This window comes from Onychostruthus taczanowskii, unplaced genomic scaffold (assembly GCF_017590055.1).
Source record: "Onychostruthus taczanowskii isolate IOZ18803 unplaced genomic scaffold, ASM1759005v1 scaffold3, whole genome shotgun sequence".
NCBI classification, from domain to species: Eukaryota; Metazoa; Chordata; class Aves; order Passeriformes; family Passeridae; genus Onychostruthus; species Onychostruthus taczanowskii.
Genome location: NW_024500349.1, coordinates 16,335,357 through 16,352,166, shown reverse-complemented (window position 1 = coordinate 16,352,166; position 16,810 = coordinate 16,335,357). Strand labels below are relative to the sequence as shown.

At 39.2% G+C, this 16,810-nt stretch overlaps 1 protein-coding gene across 1 annotated transcript in view; it reads right to left on the bottom strand.

Moving 5' to 3' along the window:
• Positions 1-16,810, bottom strand: part of VIPR2 (vasoactive intestinal peptide receptor 2) — a 46,339-nt gene that overhangs the window by 2,715 nt on the left and 26,814 nt on the right. The window contains exons 5-12 of the mRNA XM_041408769.1: positions 16,112-16,209; positions 12,859-13,000; positions 9,908-10,058; positions 8,959-9,019; positions 6,574-6,643; positions 3,501-3,592; positions 1,554-1,683; positions 1,423-1,464 (exon numbers count right to left, since the gene is read on the bottom strand). Coding sequence (XP_041264703.1) covers positions 1,423-1,464; positions 1,554-1,683; positions 3,501-3,592; positions 6,574-6,643; positions 8,959-9,019; positions 9,908-10,058; positions 12,859-13,000; positions 16,112-16,209 — 786 coding nt within the window. The remainder of the gene's footprint in view (positions 1-1,422; positions 1,465-1,553; positions 1,684-3,500; positions 3,593-6,573; positions 6,644-8,958; positions 9,020-9,907; positions 10,059-12,858; positions 13,001-16,111; positions 16,210-16,810) is intronic.

Genomic DNA, 16,810 nt, shown 5'->3' with positions numbered 1-16,810 from the left:
CCTTCCATGGGCAGGAACACCTTCCACCAGACAAGGTTGCTCAGAGCATCACCCAGTCTGGCCTTGGGATGGGGCAACCACAGCTTCTCTGGGCAACCTGTTACAGTGTCTCCACCACCCTTACAGAAAAGATTTTTTCCTTCCTAGATCTACCACATATCAGTTTAGAAGTGTCCTGACACTACAGGCCTTGATAAGAAGTTTTTTGCCATCTTTCTTATAATCCCCCCTTTATGTACTCCAAGGTGCTATGAAGTTCCCCCAGATCCTTCTCTTTTCCAGGCTGAGCAACCCTACTCCCTCAGCCTGTTTTCATAGGAGAGGTGTTCCAGCCTTCTGATAATTTCTGTGGCCTCCTCTGGACCTGCTCTAACACATCCATGTCTTTCTTGTACTGGTGACAATTCACCTCTCATGACTTGCTGGCCATGCTTCTTTTAATGCTGAATAGAGGTGGCTTTTTGGGCTACAAGTGCACACTGCCAGCTCATGGCCCATTCTTCATCCTCAAGTCCTTCTCTGTTGGCTCTCAACCCCTTCATTCCTCAGTCAGCCCTGCACAGACCCTGGTCCAGAGCCTTGAACTTGGCTCTGTTGAACCTCTTGAGGTTCTTTCCCCCCTCTCCACAAGCCTGCAGTGGTCCCTCTGGATGGCATCCCTTCCCTCTAGAATATAATTTTACAAAGGTCACATAACTGAGGCAAAGACTGCCTACACTGTGTGTGAAGAAGTGCCCTAAGTTCACTTTCAAAAATCAATTTTGTATCACTTGTGCTGCAACAGTAGGTTTTGGTATTGAGCTATTTATCTCATGTACTTAAGGCATAGAATCAAACAATTAACCCAAAATCAGGCATCTCATGAATATCAAAGACCAGAACAGCACTCAGGAGAGCTGAATGTTAATTGTCTGTGCAGGTGCCTTCAGACAGATTCCTTCTGTCAGACACTGCATAGTGGCTGAAATCAAAAGGAATTTCTTGCATCTTTCTCAGTTGAGACTATGAAAACTATGACATGCTGAGCACTTCTGAAAATCTGTGCTTTTCTGAGGTTTAGATACTGACAAAGCATTACCCCTAAATACTTACTAAATGGTATTTCAAGTTCCAGATGAATTTTCAGATGTGTTGCACCTCACTTGCACATTGCTTCTGTCCGAGCTAGATTAGATCATGTTAAATAGCAGAAGACACTAAGACCTCAGTTTGCAAGGAATTCGATTTTAAACAGCTCTTAAAGCTCTTCACCCAGCTACACTGATTTCTCCTGTTGTATAAAAACTGCCACAAATATATTCCACTAATAAGAATGCAGACATCTTCTAAAACAGTTTCGTGTATCAGAGCAGAATTATGGGGGCACTTATACATTTACTAAAATCAATATTTAACATTCTCAGTAGGAAAGATGAGACTTACTTCACTGTTCAAAAAACAATACAGGACTGCAACAATCAACCCCTGGAAAGAGACAATATTCCTTAGTTAGTAGGCAGCACTCACCTAGGTCAGTAAAATAATAAATTTTGAATAAAAACCTTAAAATTTACCTGAAAAGATCCCAAACACAACTCAAAGATTATTTTATAATTGTTGGAACTGCGGTCAGGAAACAGAGCAAACACTGTGTAGTGAACTCCAAATAAAGGAATCAGCAGCAAGGTGGATTTTGCAAGTCTCCTGGGTAAAGGAAAGAGACAAAGCTGCAATTTAATGATGAGCTCTTGTTTTACTGAGATGAATGTGTAACTGCAGGGTTATTCTGTGCATTGCACATGCACAGTATGCAAACAGTACCTAGGAAATGCAATCCAGAATCATCTCAACTAATGGATTTTCATGAGCCTCAAATACTAAAACTTCATAGCTTTACTGATGGTATTAAGCATATGCCATTAAATAATTTTCAATGTTGTCAATTACATAACAAAATTTAGCAGAAGACACTACTTACTGAAGTTAAGGAAACAACTTTAAATTACTAAGCAGAGCTGCTCTGACAAACAGCCTGTGAAACTACTGGAATGAAAAATTGCTAGTTTTACCTTATCTGTCATTTATTTCACTCTAATAACATCAGTTTTATATATTATACAGGGCCAGTCATGGACAATTTTGGATATCTGGCATCAGATAAAATTTGAGAAGTTATAATGTTGAGTTCCATAATTCGTCACTGTATTGATGAATATAACTTGATTCAACAATGAAAGGATGCTGTTGTGAATTCACTTATTTTAACAGAAAAGGTATTTCAAGTAGTTTTATTTTTTCTGTGTCAGTTTTCATGGCCTTTCTTTGTTCATAATGGCCCAGGGGCCGCATCTATTTATGTGGAAATAATTTCTGACAGCAAAGCTCCTCAAGAACAGCAAATCCTTCACATCTAAAGGTGTTACCAGAAGCAGGAAAAATAGGGATTCCTTAGCAGAAGAAATTATTTACAACTGGAGGAGATGACACTGGCAGCAAATTTCCTGGTTCCCCAAATGAAATGGAAAACTGATTTTATTTGAACTTAGCCTTGTTCACTGAAAGAGTAAAACAAACAACTAAAAGGATGGAACCAGCTACAAGCAGGTTCAGAGGAAGGGAATAAAAATGGTGACTTGCATGAGCAGTATTGATTTTAGATTCATATTTCACTTTCACTCCATGCTTGGCTTAGTAAGTTTTGTTCAGTTGATGCTGCTTTCTCTATACTGCACTTACATTTTAGTAAAAGAAAGGGACAAACAAAACAGTCTTATTCTTCTCTTCATTTTAGAAAATGCATTTGCAATTTTATAAATGAGCCTCCCAGATCTTTTCATTTGCTCTGCAGATGCAGTTTCTTGAGGAGGTTAATCTACTTTCCCATGGGTATCGGCTAAAGACCAGAAATGCAAACTTAATCAGGCAATCAAATGCTAAAAGCAAAGAATTTACAGGGCTGAATAATGAAGGACAAGGTTGCTATTAATGTGAATATTTCATATTATAAAGTCCTACAGTAAACTGTGCAAAATGGTGGGAATGAAAGTAAGGGAATACATAATTTTCAAAAATTAAATAAATATCACATGCAAGCAATGAAAACTTTATGTCACAAGAAGTAAACTTGAGGGGATTTCCTGCCCATAGGTTGGCCATTGTGCTACATAATAATGTAGCAACTGCACAGTTTCATCTAGATTCAACAAGCTCTCCCACATGTTTAGATAATTGAATCACAAACACAAAACAAATGTGCTTGTCAGTCCAGTTGTGTTGATTTTCTGTGGCACATCAGAATTTTTCACTTTTTGCATCAAACATGTCATATTGTCTACATAACACCTAAGGTCCTGCTTCTCTTGGCTTTAAGGACATTCTTTATTTCTGCATAGCATGTTTTGTCAATAAGTAGTTCTAAATTAAATCTAATTATAGTAAGGCAGCAGTTGTTGGTTCTCAGCAGATGAAATCTTAAAGAGATTATTTTGCTTCTGTCTATAATATCTAAAAGAATGACTCACTTGTATTGTGACTGGTCATTTCCTCCAACATCTGGAGATCTTAACTTCTGCAGTAAGATTCTTATAATGCTAATGAAAAGTATAAAATTCACCTGCAAAGAAAACAAATATAATGATGATTTCTGAATCCTCCACTCAATATTTAGCAAAAAGAAATTCTTATTGAGTCAGACAGGAGCCAAGTCAGCATGGGAGCTGTGCACCTCCCTCCAGAACCCCTCAGCTCTGCAGTGCCAAACCTCTCGGGTTCTGTAGCACCACTTTTGCCATGTCCAGCAACACCGCAAGCCCACACTGCTGTTCTGGCTGGCAGAAGTCTTTGAAAGCCCCAGTTTTCAGAAGTGTCCTCCTTCCACTACTTCAGCGGAGGACAGGTTTCCCAGGCTGGGACACTGGATGTGGTTTTCTGCAATCGAGCACTGTCCTAAATTGTCACGTGGATTCACAAGCGGAAGCCCAGAGGCAGTTTTGACCCTCCCTCGCTCCTCACCTCAACTTTCAGTATTTTCTGTCTGAATTAGGGTTAGAGGAGATTGTTGCACAGCTGATCTGTCTACTCCAACCAAACACAAAAAGGGCCTCTCACAGGTCTTAGATATTGTCTTAGATATTTATGCTGACATTACGAATGAAGGAATCACAGACCAGCTGGTGTTGGAACGGACCTCTGGAGATCATCCAGTCCATCTGCAGCCTAATTCTCATGACAGCCCTCTAAGACAGAAGAGTAGCATTTCATTTTGTATTTTATTTCGTATTTTATTTTTCAGAAAGACATCTGCATAAAAATCATTATGATCAGAACCTAATCAGCCTAGAAAATTGAAGTATAAAACTCAGTATGTCCTAAGTGTCACTCCCATTATTTCTTCAGTCTTGACTTTCAGCTTCCTCTGGTCCCCATGTCTTCTGGTGTTGGATTCATTGGTGTGGTCTAGAAAACTGCACACTAAATACAGCATGTCCATGCTGAAGTAAGCGAACAGTTGGAATCCACACCTTCAGAGCTGCAATGTGTGCTAAAAACTGTGACTCCAGTTACATAAACAGCTGCATCAAATGCACACATCTTAGAAGAAATTAATCCAGAGAAAAATTTATATAATGGTGAAAATGAGAACTTTGTAGTTTTAAACTAACTCCATCCCAAAGCACAAAATCGGGAGTTGGAGTACTTAACCAGACAGTGCCTGTCTCACTGCTAAAAATTTCTGTCTTCATGTATTGGTGGAACCCTTCTTTCTCTTAAAAATTTGGCTCCACGCTTTTCAAGTTCAATGGATTTCTATGTCTTCATATAACACAGCCTATAGAATTTGGGATACTAATAAATAAAACACAGTCATAGCAACTGCACGTCCCTCTGTTTTTAACACTTTGTTCAAAATGACAGGTGAAGGGTAGTGAAAGGAAATTATAGGAATGAAATAAAAATTTAGGAAAATGATATGTAATATATTGTTTAGAAAGAATAAAAAAGAAATGTTAGAAAATACAGGCTTTTGCTGAACTTAACATACTTTTTTTTTTTCAGACAGATGATTACTTAGAGGCTTACCTATAAAGGTAACAGACAAAAGTCTGTAATTGCAGATTTTATCTGCAGACTTAATACAGCTGAGTGCCCACAGCAGGGGATATTAACTTGCCATATGCACTGGAACCAGTATTAGTGGACAAGGAGAAAACAGGGGCAACAGCACATTCATTTGGAACAGCCACCTCCAACTGAAGTGTGTACAGCATGAAGTGTGAATGTCTGCCAAATGACTTCTCTCAAGCCAAAATTCTCAGGAGGAAATGCCAGGGAGGGCTCTGACACACTGAATTGACTGAAGCCATTCCTACTGTGCAAAATGGTATCAGAACTTGCTCTCACAATATTGTGGCATAGATCAAACTTTGCTGCCTGACCAGTACTCCATCTGATTTCTCTTCCCAGTCTTCACTAAGATCCAGCTGCAGTTCAGGTCTGCCAATGTGCCCTGGGATAACTTCCAGGTCTAGGGCTGCTTTGGAGGAGCCTTGCCTTCTGGCACATGCAGTCTCAAATAGCTGCTCAAACTGAGCTTCCAAGAGAACAGGGTTTCCTGTAAACACCAGGTGGTTTGTTTTGCTTTTATCTTCCAACATATTTTCTTAACTCTGGATTGTTCCCCATTCTCCAGCTCCTTTGAGGTCCAAGTATTCCCTTCCTGCTGTAGTTCTCTTGCATGCTCATTTCTTCAGAAGATAAAACATCTCTGAGGCCTTATTTTATGTCATTTCACACATATGGCCTACTCTTCTTTCTCTTCAAACTGCAGAATTCACTTTGATATTGATGACAGGAATTTCTTCCAAAATTATTTTCAGCAGCCACAGATTGAAAGGCAAGGCCGAGCTTAATGCAAACTCCTGAAATCTTGTGTAATCTAATGATGCCCTTGATCTTCTGCCTATAATTTTAAAACTGAAGCAAGTATATCTAAAATATATTCATTTGCTCTCTATTTTCAGAAATGAACATATAACTATAGTACATTATGCCCAAAGTTAATTACACAATCATTACAATCAACAGGAATATTACACTAATCCACTAATTCTAATGAGTTCCAAACAAGAAAAGCCCTGTGAAACATTCTCCAGTGGTATTATTTTGCAAATACTTCATGTTTAATATACATTTGAGTAGGCTACCAATTAAAGAAAGATATACACAGCCGTATTTTTTTTTTACTAATATCACATTCTCGATTGCAAGGCTATCTATTTACACACAAAATCAAATCTGCAATTCATTGAGAAGTATAATTAGATTTTTCCTTTCTCCAGGCTCATAAACAGGAGAGACGTTAAAGAAAGAACAACACACAAATAAAAGCAACTGCTAATTTAATAGGAGGCAGATAAATTTTGAAAGCAACAAATTTTAATGGCCTTGGCATCTGTTTAACATTTCTCCTGCAGCACAATTTCTTTTCATTAAAATGGAATTCCTGCCTATCTGTAACTAGCAGTAAAGAATAATGGCTACATGCACTGCACAATGCTGAACAGATATATAATTCATGCTTCAAATTTTACTTACTATAATAGAAATTAAAATTGGTATTCGTATAACCCACCAGGGACCACCATGCTCATTTGTATCCCAGCAGCTATAAAAAAAAAAAGAGGGAAAATCATGTTGACATTAATATCATCTGGCAAGCAAGACGTATGAGAAATATTCTTATAAACAAGTCAAAGCACACTAAAATAATGCCTGCTCTAGCCCAGAATTTGGCATTCAGTCCTTTCCTGCCATTAATTTTATTCCCTTTGTTTTAATATGCATACTTGGTTTCCCCACCAGGAGCACTGTCTTCACTGTGTTCAGGACTCCTCAGCAGAAGAAAGATGTGGCCCTGTCAGAACAGGTCCAGAGGTGATCAGAGGGCTGAAGCACCTCTCCTGCAAAGACAGGCTGAGAGTTGGGGTTGTTCAGCCTGGAGAATACAAGGCTCCATGGAGAAATCACTGTGGCCTTCCAGCATTTAAAGGGGATTTATAAAAAAGAGAGAAAATGACATTTTGCCAGGGCATGTAGTGATAGGACAAGGGACAACGGTTTAAAAATGAAAGAGGAGAGATTTAGATGTCAGGAAGAAATTCTTTACTCATAAAGTTGCAGAATCATTTTGGTTGGAAAAGACCTCTGAGATCATTGAGTCCAACCTTCGACCAAGGACCACTAGAGCATGGCACTGGGTGCCACATCCAGTCATTTCTTGAACACCTCCAGGAAAGCTGACTCCACCACCTCTGTGGAGAGCCCATTCCAATGCTTTTCAACCCCTTCAGTGAAAAAATTCTTCCCAATGTCCAAACTGAACCTCCCCTGGCACAGCCTAAGGCCATTTCCTCTTGTCCTGTCACTGGTTGCCTGGAGAAGAGAATGAGCCCCACTTGGCTACAACCTCTGTTCAGGCAGTTGTAGGGAGTGATGAGGTCTCCCCTGAGCCTCCTTTTCTTCAGACTGAACATCCCCAGCTTTCTCAGCTGCTCCTCACCAGACTTGTGTTCCAGAGCCTTCACCAGCTCCGTTGCCCTTCTCTGGACACACTCCAGTACCTCAGTGTCTTTCCTGCAGTGAGTGGCCCAGAACTGGACACAGGTCTCAGGGTGTGGTCTCAGAGAAGCTGTGGATGTCCTATCCATGGCAGTGCTCAAGGCCAGACTGGATGGGACTCTGAGTAACCTGAGTGTGGCATCACTGCCCATGGCAAGGAGGGCTGGAACCAACTGGTCTTCAAGGTCTCTCCCAAACCAATCCATTCTGTGACTCTATGAAAGCAGCTAAAACATCAAGCACACTGAGCTGTACCATTAGACATCATGGAGGATGTTAACCTTTGTGGGAACCAAGCTCAGTTTCACTTTGTGTGAGGACATTTCTCCAGTGTGCACTTAATGCTGACCTCTGGGTAGCAGGAACATCTAAAGCAACTGACAGGTGCAACTGGAATTACATAATTTCTTGTGGGACATGTAGGTTATAGATGCCTGGAACTTGTTTGTGAAAATGTGAGACTGAACCTGAAGTTCTGCCTGAAAAACTGAATATTTAATTTTCACCCTGGGGTTCTGCACTTTTGATCCAAATACTCTTAGTGCTCTGAAAGGTTAGTCAGATTAGAGATTAATTACCCCTCAGACTTCCTCAGTAATCATAATGAAAAAGGGAAAAGGAGTTTGCCTTTGGTTAACACATTAGACGTCTTGCAAAGAAAGACTTGAAAATATGTAGGACATGATTTTTCAGTTTAATTACAGAATAAATTGAAACATAATAGTTAGTTGGACAAAACAGGACTGTGCAAACTATTTGTCCACTAGTTAGGAATGTTCTCCCATTCCTTGGGAGCAGCAGGATCAAGTCTGATTTTCCTACAAAATTCTTGTCTCAGCTCCCCTTCACATGCCAGGAGCAGGGTTAGCTCTAGTTAGCTTTAGCTTTACCTGGCTATGTGCATCTGACACACCCTTACATCACTTCACTTTTGGGAATGTAATGTATATTTACCCAAAGTTATCTACACTCCAATCCTGCGAGTTGCCAGTTAGCAAATTAGAATGGCCAGTGCCTTCCTGCACACATTGCAGCACTGAGCCCAAGGACCCCACTGCTGTTTCCAACATTACTTTGACTTCCCCAGCAGATAGCTCCAGATGTGGGTGTGCCAAGGAGTAGCAGGAGTCATAACTTATCCCTGCTCTCTCCTGCTCTCTGAGTTTTTCAAATAAACATCAAGCATAAACCACAGCTGAAGAGCTCCCAAACACCTGCCCTTTTATTGCCATCTCTGAAATTTCAGTTCTGTGCTCATCCCTCCAGAGCAGCAAACCACCTTCGTGTGAGCAATACCATACCCGAGGCAAGGATTGCACAGGCATGGGGGGGATTTAAACTTTCTCTCCCACACACACTCACCCAGTGTCCTCTAGAATGATCCGTGTCACTGTCCATGTAATAATGAATATTGTAGGAATTCCTGAAAAATGCCAGAGGTTTAGAGAATGATCACAAAAATGCAAGTCCACAGGGAAAAAAAAACCAAAAAGTTCAGCCTGCTGGTAAGCAGTTCTTCACCAAATACACAGCATATAGTAAACAGTTCAGGGAATGGAAGGAGAGGTCCATCTGATGAGCTACATGATTACATGTATACATCGGTAATGTATTACAAACAAAGACTGCAGGGAAGTGAGTTTATTTCTTATAGAATGTAGCCATAATTACTAATACACAAAAAACCCCGCCTTTCTTTGGTTTTTTGCAAGGTGTCAGAGTGACTTACAGGGAAATAGATACAAGTTATGCATTCCCAATGCACCTCCAAGGACTGCAATATAAAATAGAAGTATAAATCATTTCATAAGGAACCTTGTCCACACACTGGTTTATTCCCATTTCCCAGCAACACCCAAATGTTTTATGACCACCTATTACTGGAAGTATTAAAGTGTTCCATATAAATATCATGGCATTTTCTGTAAATGAAAGGAATATATATATTTAAAACCAGATGGACAGTATTGTTTGGGCTTTTCAAAAAGGAAAATCGCATAAAATATAGCTCATGGCTGTGCAGCTAAATTTTAATTTTCCTCACAAATTAGGACACCTGAATCATATGTTTTGGCAGCCTTTGCGCCAGAGCAATCCCTGGGCACAGATGAAAGCTGTGTCAGCAGGGAAGAACTGCTCCAGCAGCTTTGTGCCTGCTCTTTCTCCTGTGCTGGAGCTGAGCTGAGCAATCTGTGAGCCTGAGGAGTCACCAGCAGAGACAGCTCAACTACCTTGGTATGAAACACTGAACCTGACCAACACACACACACACAGAAAAAAGAACATTACTGGGAGATGGGCAAGTTCTTACCCCATCCTATCAGCAGGTAGATCGTGAAGTGTCTGTTGGGGGAGAATATTAGCACAAGGAGGATGTGGAGGTAAAGTCCTTCTACCAAGAGCCAGTAAAAGTTTGCCATAACACCGTACTGAAAAAACACCAGAATTGCCTTGCAGCCCACCTGAAATATGAGAAGAAGGATCAAATTTGTCACAGGAAAGATGCCATATTACTTTTATTACTACAGCCAAAAATCTTAGCTGTCTTTGTAGTATCAATAAGCCAGGTCCAGTAGAAATGTTTATCTTCAGTCAAGCAAATTGCAACATTGTAATTGTTACTGTATATATTGAGATAAAGTGAATTATTAAAAATTATTTAGATGGCTCTCATTGCAACTTCACTCAGAAGTTTTGAAAACTTCATAGGATAAATATAGAAAAATATAGTAGTTATCAATAAATGCACGCTTTTGCAACAGTTTATTAATGAATTGCTATAAAATTAAATTATCATCTACTCGGAGTCTAATAAATGTATTAAAATGTCACATGGCTTCCTAACACAGTAAAATTTAACAAAGAAAGTACTTTATGATTTTTTCAAAGCTAAATGTGAAACTGAATGAAAAATAACTAAATTATTATGAAGTAACTTTTTGTGATTACTTTGTAGACTTAGAAGATTAAGTCTGGATTTTTAAAATTAACGTTTTCCCTTTAGAAAAAGTTTTAATGTTTCTTAGTTAACAAAACATAGACATATATCAAAAAATGATACTTATAGTCTGTGTGCTGGTCTTCAGAATTAATTTTCAGATGTCTGTGCTGCTGATGTTCCCTAGTGCTGGCTGCTGCTACTTTGGTACTTCCCTGTAGGAATCTGGGACGTGAGAATTGAATATGAAAATGTTCATGTGGACTGAGAATGTGCCCAAGAAATGTGATGATATGGTGAATGTAACAGACTACACAAACTGGACCAAATAAAATCTCTAGTTTCTACCAGCTTTACTCACTTCTCCATTTTAAATACCCTTTACACCTGCATTTTGCTGTTAAAATTCCAACTACACCAGATACCTAAGCAGGTAACTTACTAATTTTCAGTGATTAATTCCTCTCTCTAAACCTAGATGTTTATTAAGAAGTGAGATGCAGTCACCAGCTGCTAAGCCAGAAGGGCACAGACCTCCTCAGGGAGACTTCTTCATAGCCATCAGCCCCCCAGGATGTCTCAGACACCTCAGTGCATTCCAAGTAACATCCATGCCTGTGTACATGCTTATGTAGAAAACTAAGGAAGAGTCCAAAGGCTTGAATTTATTTTATCTGATTTTAGCTGCCTACAATCAAAGTCTGAAAGCTAGCTAACTTTGGTAAAACTGATCTTACCTCTGGAGATTGGGATATCCACTGCAGATCAGCAATGGGCCAGAAAATGTAAGATGGATAAAATTAAGCATTTCAAAATGCGTGAAAAGTTGAAATTTTCATGCAAGTTGAAATTTACTTTTATGCTTAGGATTCCTTACAATCATATCAGCAGTGCAAATTTTGTAATCCTTTATCAATTCCAATATTTCCTTCTATTACATTCTCAATTTACATACCAGAACCCTGCATCAAAGTATTTTCCCTTCCTCCTGCATGTAATCCTGTATGAGCTGTATTTGCTCATGCTGAACAGTGAAGGTATCTATCAGTAAAGTTAGCCAAAATTAATTCTCCTGTAGTCCAGAGCCAGGACCTACTTACAGAGCTTATGAACTGTGTGTTTTAGACCTCTGTGAGTGCAGCAGGACTGTGGAACATCACACACACATGACGGAAGGGGAAAACCCCACGTGCTGTTATGTGTGAAAGGCAGCACCAGTGCTTGATAGACAGACCAGCCTTGTCAGGCTGGTGCCAGATCATCCCACATTCAATGCAACAGAAATTAGCCAGCAGTCCACAAAATCTGACATATTTAAATAGGAAAGTATAGGGCTTTGTAGCCAAGAATAACTGGGAATGAATGAGACTGCAGAAACCAAGTAGAATTTTGAGAGTCCACTGAACAGTCTTTCAAGGACCTAAGAACTTCTGATTACCCCTGGCAATCTGTCTGCTATCTACTTTGCCTAATTGCAGTCTACTAACTCAGTTCCTGTTTTTCTCCATTAGAAATATCCCAGAGTAAGAATTCCTATATACAGCTTGGTATTCACTGCTAAGAACTTCACATTTTGGGACAATATGGCTCTATCAAGACAAAAAAATATGTTATTCCATTTTTTTTCTCACAAGCCTGAACTATCATTAATTAAAATTAGAAGGGATTTTTGACTGAAACAACATGGCAGCAAATGGGGCATATCATATAGAGGTCAGTCTTTTAACAGCAAGACTTGAGATTTTTTTAAACCCCATACATGAAAATGCAGTAAACATATTAGCTTGCCAAGAGTGCAGATGATAACACTTCTTTCATAGCCCAGAAGTACTGAGGAGTTAATGAAGACAACTCCTGCAAATATTTAATTTGCTGAGTTATTCCCTCCCTCCACTGATACCTGTCCAATTCCTGCACCCCAGATAAAGCTGCTGGAACACTTCCAGAGCAGCTGCCTTTAATCACTCCCAGCTGATGGCACTCCTGTTTGTCTTCAACCCTCCCAGATGATTAATGCAGTGGCCGTATTTATTCATATTTATTTATAGTGGCTGGCTATTTATTTAACCAGATGTATCTGGTTATGATTTGTCTTGGCTGATGATAAGTTGTCCTTCATGAACGTGCAAACAATGTTAAGGTCTCCTACTTGTTCCATAACCTTCTTTATCTGGATTCATCGAACACCCAATTCTCCCAGTCAGTATGTTCTCTTCAGAATTGTCTACAGCGAAATCTTGGTACTCCTAAATATTTAAAAGGATCAGGGAGCAAAATTCAGTGATGAAACAGTGTTACACCAGGTAGCAAATGAGGTTTATTACCCATGAGGTTTGATCCTCTGGACAGTGAGCTGTGTTGGAGCTGGAATAAAGAATATCATCCTTGACTAAAACAGAGATTGCTCTTAGAATGAAAGAGAGGAACAGGTTCAGATGGATGTAGTTCCGAGTACAATGAAGTTTCCTAAAAAGATTTAAAATAAGCATTTTAGTTTATGATGCAGAAACTGTTGAAAAGACTATTACTCTGTGGACATTTCTTAGCAATATGAACCTTGAGTAAGAGCATACCCTTTCCTTTTCTGTCATTTTGTCAGGGCTGCCTTGCTGTTTTCTTTCATCTCTCACTTCTGCTCAGTATCACAGATTAAAAGACCCCAATGGTATTTCTCGCACATTTCAGCATAACATAATAAACTGACAATAAACTGACATAATAAGCTGACAATAAACACAGGCTATTGTATCCTTCTGTGTGTGCACTCATTCCAGTGTTTTTCTTGCAAATACAACTTTGATTATCCTGGATATACTTCAGATGTGCTCTCACCTATTATTTTCTGGTTTCTTTCTTTTATTCAGCTGTGTTTTACTACAGAGTGACTTTTGATCCTATGATGATGGTGTATGCAGGAGCAATTAAAAATGCATTCAGAACATTTGATCACCTATCCTTTCTACCCAATGAATGCAAAACTTCTTTAGTCTGGCAGCCATGTGAAAGCCTTACAAACAAATGACAGACAAAAGATTCCATGTAGCTGAATGAGTGCTCAGGGGAAGCAAGCTAGAAGTTGAGGGCTTTTCCCTTAAAATACAGCTCCTTCAAGATTTTCCTGTTGAAAATATTCTTTTTATAGAAAATCCCTAGAAACCAAAGCGCTAAGAGGTTTTTGTGGTCACAACCAGCACCTTGAGCTGCACCTGGAAACAGACCAGAAGCCAAGGCATTTTAGCAAGCATGAGCAGGGAAAAAATGAAGATGCAATAGGTGTAATGGCAGTGTGCAGTGGCAACTTATAAGTATTCTTCCAGTTGTGATTTTTATCAAACATACATAATTCTGACATTACTGAAGCAAGAATAGTTACAATGAGTGCAAGGAAATAAAGAACAGATCTGCCATGTTAGGCCTGAATTTGGCAAAGGACATAATACCAGGCTGAATTTTAAACAGTTGTCTAAAATGCAGTGATTGCTGTGGCCATGCACATCCTTTGCTGAAATACCACTATTATGCTGGACTGCATCATGTGCTCCCATGGAATTCAGAGATACATGCAAGCTGCAGATAGGAGGAAATTGTTTTTCTTGAATAACTCATGTAGATCATTAGTTACTCATCCCATTCAGTAGCTCAAATAATAAATGTTGGATATATATAAAGCTGTCAAACAAATATTTTGGAGTTAGCAGGTAGAAATTAATTCCTAATTCAATTCACTATATTGGGAGGCCCCAACACTCCCTGCAAATAACAGAGAGAGAATCTTCTTCAAGGGGGGCTTAGAAGAACACATGTTGCCTCATGAAAAAAGCCTGTTTTCCCCTTACTCAGCTGGAAGACTTGGAAAACATACCTCTAGTTGGATACTTAAACTGAAGTTGAAGGTTTTGAGTACACCTCTTAAATGCTTGATTTGTTACAGCTGACTTCTGGTGATGGGTGACATTCAGACGTCTGTAATTCTCTGTATTAAATGTGGTTTTAGCAGTTTTGAAACTGCAGTGATCTGCATTGGGATCTGCCTGGAGCATTTGCTGGTAGAAGGAGTATAACCATGACTGGCTCAGTTCATTTTTTTAAAAGGTATTCCAAACATAACTATGGGTTACATATCTGCTCTGAATGATTTCTGAAGATTTAGATATTGAGAAAATTTGATGGCAGACTGAAAGGCTTACAGATCTCACCATAGGAATATTTAATGAGAGGAATGAGGCTCTGACAAACAACATGCTGTTATCTACATATTATTTGTACTTCCTTTCTACCAAAACTGTGATATGCACTTTCTTGGCTTTCTTGGTCCTAAGTGGAGCAGAAAAGTGGTGTGAAGTTCATAATGGGGAAAATAAAGGCTATTCTGTTAGACAGGTAGAAGTGATACATAAAGGCATGAAGGTGGAGAGACTGAGATAAACTGTGATACTGATAAGACCAGTAAAAAGTTTTTTTACTAGTTGAAGGTTTAAAAGTTATTTTACTAGTTGAAGATTGCTTTCAGTCTGAGAAAAGTCACAGAAATTGGGCAAAAGCAGGAGGCAGTACTGCCTTTCCTAACACTGCCTAACAAAACACTGCAGACCCAGCACAATTATCCACACCTTTACTACTGTGCTTGGAACCGGCGACACTTGTACCTCGAGCGCCATGTTCAGTTCTGGGCCCTTCATTTCAAAAAGGACATTTCTGTGGTGCTGAGAGTGGCCAGACAAAGGCAACGAAGCTGGTGAAGAGTCTAGCAAACATGTTTTGTGCAGAGCAGCTGAGTGAACTGGGGTTGTTTTGTCTGGAGAAGAGGAGGCTCGGGGGAGACCTCATTGCTCCCTACAACCACCTGAAAGGAGGGTGCAGCCAGGTGGGGGCTGGTCCCTTCTGCATGATTCAAGTGAAAGGATGAGAAGTAATGGCCTTTAGTTGCATCAGGGGAGGTTCAGATTAGGTACTAGACAAAAAGTTTTCACTGCAAGAATGGTCAGGCATTGGAATGAGTTGCCCAGGGAGGTAGTGGAGTCAACTGTCTTTGGACTTGTTCAAAACATGTTTGGATGCAGCACTTGGGGATACGGTTTAGGGGTGATTGTGGCAGTGCTGGGTTGATGGCAGGAGTAGATGATCCTGAAGGTCTCTTTCAACCTTGGTGATTCAGTGATTTGGTGATTCTGTGATTTACAGTTGGACAAATTAGTGATTGCCTTTGATTACAGTACCCCTGGAAACCACTCAGAAGTTTCTGCAAAACGTGACTGCACTCATGTCCACTGGTGAGATCAGCATCCAACTAATTCTCAAGAGCAATTCAAGGTGTTAGTTTTAATAACCAAACAGAAAATTCTTTATGTAATCATTCCTAAATTACTGCTCTTTCTTACATGGGCTATAAATTTGTAAAATACTTTGAAAATTATTAATATGATCATTGCTAGCAAAAATCTAGTCAGCATTACATTACTGTCAGCTGTTTAACTGCAAAAAGCGTAAACTCTATGCATTTTCTAAATAGCTGAGCAATCAGACAACAGCTAAAGATGTCTTATCATTGTTAGTATTTACTCATGAAAAAACACATACCTGAAAAGGCAAAGAATTATACTTCCTGTTGTAAGAGCAATCAGAGATACGCTGTGTCCAAGAGTATAAATTGCTTTCACCCTCACATAGAAGTTGACCTGCACAGAAAAATATATATGCAGAAACTACTTACTAATAGATCAAATTGTCTGTGAAATGATGTAATTGTCCATTAAATAGCTCTGAAAGCTATGGCATGATTTTCATTCTTTGCTGTATAGTACATGATGAGAATGTTATATCTCTATTCCAACACATTTGGCAAGGCAACATCTCAAGACAATTGACTTCAGTAGAAAATTCAGCCTCAGGAACTCAAAACTTAGACACACAGTCTGGTACCATTCCAGTTGATCATACCATGTCAATGAGGCCAAATAAAGTATCAGATTCATCAATTTCCATGAACACAATCAAACTGGTAAGAGCAAGTCAGTTTGAAAGAATGGATTATCTCTAAAAGAGGTAATTTCCCGCAGTCCTTCTGCTCTAGAGTGCTTTGTAATGCAGTTATACATGAATTTAATTTTAAAGACATGTTTAAGTCTCATTAATTTCTCATTCTAAATTTTCAAATACTTCATTAAATGGTGACTCAAACCACTCTTTCATTAGTAAAGTTACTTGCTAAAACTTGGAAAGGAAGTTTTTCAACAGAGGAAAAGTGAGCTGAAATGCACAGTCTGCTGATTAACTGCA